The 9545-nt window shown below is 40.7% G+C and overlaps 1 protein-coding gene across 1 annotated transcript; it reads right to left on the minus strand.

Annotated features, from left to right (window-relative positions):
• Positions 1–252: 252 nt before the first annotated feature.
• CDKN2C (cyclin-dependent kinase inhibitor 2C (p18, inhibits CDK4)) lies at positions 253–6985 on the minus strand. Its single transcript, XM_012639364.1, has 3 exons — positions 5002–6985; positions 4436–4575; positions 253–985 (listed from the first exon to the last, which is right to left on the minus strand). Exons 2-3 carry the CDS (start codon positions 4562–4564, stop codon positions 608–610), a joined length of 507 nt encoding a protein of 168 aa, XP_012494818.1. The 5' UTR covers positions 4565–4575; positions 5002–6985; the 3' UTR covers positions 253–607.
• Between the last annotated feature and the right edge of the window lie 2560 nt (positions 6986–9545).

The raw sequence follows: 9545 nt of genomic DNA on the forward strand, positions 1-9545 counted from the left end.
GATCTTCAAAAACTGTTGTCCTTATTCTGTTTTAAAGCAGAAATACTAGGCACCAAGTAAAATCTGAGGTGGGGAATATGGGGACAGGAAGAAAAGAATAACTGAATCATAAAAAGAATATGTCTAGTTTTCCATTTGGTCTACTTTTTCCAATGTCAAGACTTAAAACATCAATGAACTTTTAGTACAGTTCTCCTTAGGAAGTGGCAAGTTGTCTGTGGGTTATAGAGTGAAAATCACAGAAAAACGTTGTCCTGTTTTGAAAAAGTGTTTTAATTAGGCAAAAGAAGCATCAGGACAAACCATTTTAAAAACAAACTTTCCAAGTTGAATATTGAGATTGGCAAAGCGGGAAGCAAGAAAAGATAAAATATTCAGAAGAAAGCCAAAGCTATTTGCAATTATACATTAGAAGTCAGGATTTTTGCAGGTGAAAAAGATGTTGCTTAAATATATGTGTAAGATGTCCACTTATGCAATTTCAGAAGATTTAACTAGCTGCTTAAAATATGACAAAACTGTATTTTAACAAACGATATTAAAATAGTCATAACAGCCACCAATTAACTAGCAAAGTAGAGACAATGTGGGAAAGCCCTCCCCACATTCATTGCAGATTCGAGGGTCCCCCTGCCCCGTTTGCCTGCATCAGGTTAATGACCTCGTTTCTCCCGTAGAGCCTGGCCAAATCGCAGGCGGTGTCCCCCTTATGGTTCCGATGCCCCACATTGCTGGCCGTGTGCTTCACCAGGAACTCCACCACCGGGAGGTGGCCTTCTTTGGCAGCCAAGTGCAAGGGCAGGTTCCCTTCATTATCCTCGATGTTAACATCAGCTTTAAACTCCAGCAAAGTCTGTAAAGTGTCCAGGAAACCTGCTCTGGCTGCATCGTGAATGACAGCGAAACCAGTTCGGTCTTTCAAATCGGGATTAGCACCTCTAAGCAGTAGTCTCCTGGCAATCTCAGGATTTCCAAGTTTCATAACCTAGAAAAGAAGTAAAAATGGTAGAATCCTTCAAGTGCTCATGCTACAGAAATATTTTAAAATATCTATCTGCCCTTCTATTTATGTAACTATTTATTTTTGATGGAGTGCTTGGGGAAGACCCATAGGATGGAGTTTGAAGGGCTGAGTTGCAGAAAAGCTCTAGTAGGTGAACGTGGAAGAAAACTTCTAAAAATTGACCTTCTATGATGGAATATCTTAAATCGGCCCCAAAGTAGGATAAATTGATCAATAGAACAGAATTTGTGCAGCTTGTATAAAATTCACTGATAACTCAGTTTTCTTATCTCCCATGAAAAGTTACAAAGTTTTATGAATTCATTAAAATAAAAGAAATGGAATTTGGGATTTAAATAAGAGTCTCCTTTTGTTTGCTTGTTCATACTCATAAAATGTGCCTTGGGTATTAATTTTGGAAAATCAAATGTGATTAAAATTTATTTTCTAAATAGGTACAGAAAGCAAATAAGGATGGTGAATTTCTCTAAACCCCAAAACAAGTGTTTCAACACATCTGAATCTATCACTTAGTGTAAAAATTATCTGTTAAATGATATTCTCTGATACTTTCTTAAATGATTAATTTTTATAAGTTCCTTCCAAATAGATATAGTACCAAATTTCCAAGCCTTTCATTAAAATATTTTTTCTTTGCAAGTTATTTAATATTGGTCACTAGTGTACTCAGTGCTTAGAATCTTTCATTTCAAATTACAAAATGTTACTGATTATTAAGGTGTTAAATAAGCAACAGTGTTCTACATTGCGTGTGATATCAATTTATGTAAAAGTAAGTTCCTGATATGCCTTACAGTAGATAGGAAATGATTGTATGGCAACTGTTCTTGAAAAGAATGAAATAGTCATCCTACTATATTAGCTACTACTTCTCAAAGTTCTCACTAGCCCCCTTATTTTCAAGTGAGCAAAAGAAGTAAAAATTAGACATTTAATGAGTGTTTTGGGACATGGACAGTCTTGTCTTGTGGTTTGAGCCCATTTAGTAATCAACTGGTGATCCCATCTTATTTTCTTTGGCAGTTATTATCAAGCATTTAGGAATAGTTAATTGTAAACTGCCAACATTTTAAAAGTACAATGTGGCATTAACATTTGCTATCAACAGACAAATAATTCACATCACAAAAGACTTATCTGTTGTTATTTGAATATATTTCACTCTAATAAGAGGTTGTTATTAGTATCTCATAATTATAAAATATCTTGTAGAGTAGCATACAAGTATAAAAAATATATAATTTAGTTTTAAAAAATATTACTCTCCTTAACATGCCAGAAATTTTCTGCATTTTAACTGGCTTCATTTATTTTTAGGTATATTCATAATAATCTAAATTTATAATAAATAGATAGCTTACATAATACACACTCACACTCAGTGTTTATGAAATTAAATGATAATCTATTGGAGAATACAAAATTGATGTGTTTAAATTATTTTTTGTAAAAATAATCACAAATTAAGTAATATAAAAAATATTTAGAGTGAATAATATTTTGTAAATGCAAACTACAGATGGCCAAGATATTAAGGATTCCCTATTGAACAAAACCTAATTGACTTTTAGCCCTTCTTTTGGAACAGTGGTAAAAAAAAGATACATAATTTATTTTTCAAGAACTTCAATGAAATACACTTTTGGTCATTAAAAATTAATATAATCTACTTTTTGCCACAACTGTCTCTAAAGATTTAGTCACATTTAAGGACCTAGAATGAGAAAAATAAGAGACACCTTGGATCTTTGTAAAGCAAACGTACGATTAAGGCCTTTGGTATTATCCTGATAGAAAAACTCCACTAGGGAGGAAGAAAAAGCTTTTGCAATTGAGTTAAATAAACAATTTCAGAAGTAAATTTGCCTTCTTTTACAGAAAATAATAGCAATATTGGAAATGATTTTGAAGAAAGTTCTTTCTGGAATTATGACATAACTTCAGAGTCAGGATTATGCATACTGAAAATAAGCTTTGAAACTCCTGTTTGTGTGTGTGTGTTTCATTTTATGTACTAGGACTAAGCCACAATAAGTGGGTGTTTGTATCTTGATAAGTATGTTTAATATAAACAAGATTCAGGGTTGTATTAAAAATGTTTGTCAAAACTGTTTTTTTATAGTGTTAATCTCCCAGTCTTCCTGTTCGTCAAAAGTCCTGTAAGATCTTATTCTGAACGTGGGTTAAGTGGCTCATTCTTTGTGAGGTTTATATAATCTTTTGAGTTTTCAACAGGAAACTTTTCAGTATATTAAATTTGTGGAATTGCTATCATCACCAAACCTGTTCAAAACTCCTAGAGAGGAAAAAGGAAAAAAAAAATCCTTTCCTTACTTAATCTACCTGACATAACAAGATAAATAATGTAGTATTTATGCATAAGCTTCCTTAATACTGAAATTTTTGCAAGGCCAGTGTATTCTGATTTAAAATGTACAAACTGTATGGATTTCATCTGTTAATAGTATATGTCCTGCCGCTTAACTTTCAAATTCTTACAGCTGAAACAAAGCCCTCTAAAAACCCTCTCCCCAATAAGTTTTCAAAAACAACTTCAAGTGTTGCATTTCCAAATAAGAATAGCTCATAAGAATGTCATCAGAACTCTGATAAAGCAACTATTTGATACTATTTTGCCATTTTTCTGTTTCTAAGCTTTTCGACTAAATTACATGTAACACTCAGAGGAGGAAAAAAAATTATCAGGTACAATTCTTGGCAGCTGGACACATGTCAATTGTTTCCTGTAAATCTAATTACTGAAAATTAGAGCATACCACGGCATGATCGCAGAGACAAAAACATTGCAGCTAAGCTCTGATTAGAAAATTCAACTTTTAATTCTTTCCCACTCCTGAATGAGTGGATGGTATTACATTAACTGTGAAATGTACATCCTGTCCCGGTGCCCAGGCCACCCATTGCAAACGAGGAAAGGTCGTTTGTCAAAACTTGAAGCATTTGAAGGAAAAACACCCTTGCCAGTAGCCAAGAAAATTAACGTTAAAGTCAATTATTGGGGGCAAAGTACGTAAAACCACTAATAGCTGTGTATTTACTTGAAATAATCATAATAATGTGTTTACAGAGCTGTCTTAGAAAACAAAACAAAACAAACCTCGGCGCTACAATGACTACTTTAAAATCCCCACCGTCACAAAAGCATTCCAAAAATTAAGACCAAACCTGGAACTCACTTGATATTGAGGATGTTATTGGATTTGACGAATTTGTTCAAAGTACGTCATTTTGGGGAGTTGGGTCCACTTAAAGATATAAAATATGGCAACCAACTAGGTTTAAAAACAGTGAAATTTTGTACCACTGAAAGATTAAAAGCTGTCATTCTAGAAACCTGGGTCACGTAGGCAACATTACTGACCTGTTTTCCCCACCTCTCTGAATACCAACCTGCAGCGCAGTCCTTCCAAATCCATTTTGTGCATTGACGTTTACGTTATTTTGCAACAAACTAGTAAGTTGCTCTAGGTCCCCCCTGGCAGCTGCGGACGCCAACTCGTTCCCCCAAGGCTCGGCCATTCTTTAGGGTCCTGACGATCGGGAAAAGATGAATTAGTTGCTTTTCTTTTTCCCCTTTCCTTTGCTCCTAACCAGGCTGCATGATGGCATCGGGACTGACAGAAGGACTGGGATGGTTAATCTGGAGTAGAGCTTGGTAGTAAATACTAGTAAGATCTGCCTGCCAAAAGCCCGCCCCTCGATTCACACGTGATTATTCAGCAAAACTGAGCCATTGGAGAGGGGCTCCTCTCCTCGCTTTTTAGCTTAACCCCTATGAAGAATTCTAGTGATTCAACAGAGAGACACAGAAATACATTCCTGGTTAATTATTGTGGACGTAAGATGTAGACAGAGCTGTCACGTACCTATGCTACAGATCTCAGCGAGGAATGTGTGGAGACTTAAGGGACCAGATCAGGGCAGAAAATACCGCGGAAGAAAAGGCATTAACCCACCCTCGTTCACGGTGGTGACTGGAGCCGCATGAGCCAGAACTGCAGGGGCAGGTCCTCGAAGGGGCTCGGTTTCCATCCGTCTCGCCGAAGGGGTAGTCCTGAGTCCTCAGCTGCTGGGAGAACGCCGCGGTGGCTGGATGCTGACGTGCTCCGGGGGGGTTAAAGATGATCGCCAAAGGCAAACGGGAGTAGCAGTTCCGTGGCCCTCAAGTTACAGGTCTTAACGGCTCCCTAGTGCTCTCGGCTTCTCCAGAGAGCCTTTAGTCACGTCCGGGCCGAGCCGCGGGCTAACGCCGCCCGGGAAGGCTCCGGATCTCGCTCGCCAGGCTGCCGCAGCCCCGCCGAACCTCAGAGGTCGTGGGAGCCGGGCTCGGCGCGCGTTTCCGGAGGCTGCCAGGAGCGTGGCGGTCCCCCAGCAAGCCCGTCATGCCGGCCCTACCAGGTCCCGGGACTCCCGGCAGCCTGAGGAAGGAGGAGAGCGATGCGGGAAGCGTCTATCGGGCCCTGGCCGCTGGCGCAGCTCGCGGCAGCATCGCGGCTGCACAGGGCAGCACTCCCGTAACTTCCCGCCTACGACCGAGCTAGTTCGGGCTTTCTGCTGTAGGTACTCATTGAGCTGCTGCCGCCGCCGCTGTCTTTTCTTTCCTTTCCCGGTTTTCTGGGGTCCTCCGGAGATGGGGAGGTCCTGGGAAGTGCAGGCCAACCTCTGAGTAGGGAAAGTCGCCACAATTCCAGGGCGCAGCTAGTCCAGCCGCCTTCTCAGAGAGAGCCCGGCAGCTTCAGCGCCTGATGCCACCTCGCCAACCTCTCGCGGTCCCGGGCCTGTGCCGTGCCCCTAGCCTGTGCCGCGGAGAGGGCAGCCGCCAGTCAGCTGTGCCCTGGAGCCCAGCCTGGCAGCAAAGCTTCTTCCCGAGCCGCAGTGCTCCCAGTGACAGTTGCTTTTGTAGCTGGTCCCCAAATCGCCAGTCCCTGCTCCTTTCACCCTTACAGACACTTGCGCGTCTTCCCCCTTTCTGCTCTTTTCCTTTCCTCCCTCACTTGCTTCTTTTTTCGCTGAAACAATTGCTGCTTCTGTTGCCTCTCAGAGACGGTGCCGGTTTCTCTCCCTTTTTTCCGACCTCATCAGCTTTTTTTGAAAAGAAAAAAATTGAGCGCTTTTTGAGTTGAAAAACCCGCCCCCATTTTAACGGCAGAGTTTTAAGGAGGCTCGGCGGAGTTGCAGCGCCGCGGGAGCGGGAAGGCTGGGCCCGGCCCACGCTCCGCCCTCCGCCCTGCTGGCGCTCTCGCTCGCTGCCTCGCAGGCTCCGCCCCTTCAGACCCGCTCTCTTCCTCGGGTCTCCTCGCTCCCCACCTCTTTCCCTCAGTCTCTCGCGCTGGCTCCCGCCCGCCAGCCCGGTGGCCAGGCCCCAGCTGGAGCGGGGTTCTGCCCAGCCGAGCCCGGCCTGTCCTCCTTCGGCTGATGGGCGGGCCGGAGTGTGCGACGCGAAACCCCGGGCTGTCCCGAACTCTACTGTTCGGCGCGGGGTTTGTTAATTAAGACTGCTGTGAAAAGCCGCGGGGCCTCAGAGTCTCAGCCTCGCTGGCTGTAGGAAGGCGGAAAGCGAGCGGGCGCAAAGGGAGTCTTCTCCAGTCCTAGCAGGGCAGGTCGGCCTGCCTCCCCGCTCTCCTGCCAGCCTCGAAAAGTTCGAGCGGCCAGGCCTGCGGCTGCCGCCGCCTCCTCTAGGGCGCGCGCACTATGTAAACTTGGCCTCCTCGGCTGAGCGCCGGGCCTCAGCCTCGCACCTGCCAGATCAGCGCCGAGGGCTGCGATGGGCAGAGGTGGCCAAGGGGGTCGGGGAGAGAACCCGACTGATTATAAGCACGGTGCTCAGAAAAAAGCCTTGTATAGACTGAACTTTACGAAAACTTAACACATAGTATAGGTAAGAAATCATAACGAACTCTGAAGCCTTAATGTTCCAAGGACTAAGAAACAGAAATATTCCTATTCTTGGAGGAAAGGAAGAAAAACAATTACTTTTAAAGCAAAAATTAAAATAAGCCTTAGAAAGTGTTTTCTAACAAAGCCACTTCTTTGTTGCCGAAGTTCTCTTCCTTTACTTAGATACGGCTTGGTTTTGAGGGGGTTGGAGGCGAGAGGTGGGGAGGGTTTCTAGATGTAAAGGAATGGTCTCTTTCCTAATCGTTTATTTAATCATCTGACACCAATTCTTTGTACTTTTAACTGCCTCTTTGTCCTATGTGAGATAAAGTAACTACTACTTTCTGTATTTTTATGCTCTTAAAAATATCCAACACGTTCGCATGATGCACCCAGTGGTCAAAATGAAACCAAGCAAAAAATGACAAGTGGTCTAATTAGAACCGGTCTTTGGCAAGCATATTCTCAAGCAACATCTGTACCCTTATCCTTGACGTACACTGGGAATATTAACAACAAAACACATCAGAAACGTCTGGATAATCATCTAGCAACAGATTGGCTAGTAGGTAGAGGGAGAGTTGAAGCTGGGAAGAATCTGGCAATGTTTTCTATAACTGAATTGTAGAGGAAAAAAATAACCAGGGTGCTTTTCTCGGGTAACTAAACTTGAATCGTGAATCAAATGGGAACTACAACAGAAGAAATTAACTCCTCTCTTTCTTCTTACATATATTCAGATGTTTCAAATAGAACATTTAATATTTCATTTATACTGGTAAGAAATAAAAATTTACTTTATTCTGGGAACTATGGAATCTTTTAGTACAGCTGGAGGGAGAGAACTCCAATTTATGAGTTGTTTTTTAGCATTTGTTCTGGTTTTGTACTTAGAGAAAATAGTGTAATGAAGAAGAATATTAAATTGTACTTATTATATAAAGTATGGGTATAAATGTGTTATAATTTCCATGGAATAAAATACTTTGGTGAATAACTGAGTAAATAAAATTTATGATAATTTAAGATGCACACAGAGTCAGATTAATGTGTTTGGAGGTCCTAAGCCCTGAAAAGATTTTGATGCCCTAAAACCTCTTCCTCATATGTAAATAAAAATAAAAATATAGAAAGCCCAAAAATAAGAATAAAAAAGTCCAGCGAAGTTCTGAGTTTTCCCATGATGACGAATTCAGTGCTTTTGTTGACACATTAAATTCTTTGGAAAGTTTTTTTTTTTTTTTTAATTCTTGTTTTGCTGGTGCCCTAAAGCACGTGATTAGTCTGCCTATTGGGTAAACCAGAAATGGCAGCACAGAGGCTACAGTCTTAGTTTAGAGAGCATAAGTATGCATTACAAAGTACCTCTAAGGAAAATCTAATATTTATTGAGTGCCAGTTCAATGAAGTAGATCCAAGGGTGAGTATCTCTGCCTTCAGTAAGCTAATACTCTAACATGGTTTACATGAAAGATTTGAGAGTTAAGCTCTCTATTATATTGAAAGTAGTGGTTTCTCTTTTAACATAGTAGTGCTATGTCCCTCAAATACTGAAATTCGGCCTTTATAGTTGGATATTAAATACTAAGAGTCATGGAAATCTTTTTCTTCAGCAGTTTATAATCCTTTTAAAAGACTTACAGAAATGTGATTTAGTCAAATTATTTTGTGCTTTTCCCTCATTGACCTAAGTGTGCACAGTTTCTGAATGATTAGCTTTTGGAAATGTGTATGTGGTATTTACAATTTCTTTAAATGTTCTCAAAGTCTTCCCCTTTGTGGTATTTATAGGTCAACAGAGGTGAAAAACAGACTGACAACCTCAGGGGGCATTTTTATCACTTTATAATTGTGGCGTTGGCATATTATTTCTGAGATTCAGCAAGCTTTTCCATTTGGGTACTCATACCACTTATGAAAGTCCTTTTGTGGCTGGTCAGAAGGTAGTGAGTTACCTCACTTGATTGTTCACAGTCAGTTACAGATTGAACTCCTTGTTTTAAAAAAACTATTTAAAAAAACTAATAAAATAAAATCCTTTGTAAAGTAATACAAATTAAGGCCCAGTAAGCAACTCAAAAGATTAAACACAATGGCAACAACTAATATTTGTATAGTGTTTCATGGTATGTGTATATATTAAAAATATAATGTTTACATTATTTAATCTTTATAACAGCTCAGGTAAATATGATAGTTAAACCCATTTTTCAGGTGAGGGAATTGAGGTTGATAGAAATTGTGATTTAAACTTAGTTTAGCATCTGTTCTGGTTTCAGTTAAAAAAAATAAAGTCAGTAAGTAGTGAATATAGAATTTGAATTCAGATCTTGGGGCCACAAATCTTTTTTTTTTATTTCAGCATATTATGGGGGTACAGATGTTTAGGTTACGTATGTTGCCCTTGCCCCCCCCGGCCCCCTCCCCCCCTAAGTCCGAGTTTCAAATATGTCCATCCTTCGGGTGGTGCGCATTGCACTCCTTGTGTATGCAAATACCCGTCCCCTCCTCCCTCCTCCCCCCTGCCCAACATTCAATAGATGTTATTCTTATATGTACATTTATGTGTTGATCGGTTAATACCAATTTGACGGTGAGTACATGTGGTGCTTGTCTTTCCATT

This window comes from Propithecus coquereli, unplaced genomic scaffold (genome assembly GCF_000956105.1).
Source record: "Propithecus coquereli isolate 6110/MARCELLA unplaced genomic scaffold, Pcoq_1.0 Scaffold14, whole genome shotgun sequence".
NCBI lineage: Eukaryota > Metazoa > Chordata > Mammalia > Primates > Indriidae > Propithecus > Propithecus coquereli.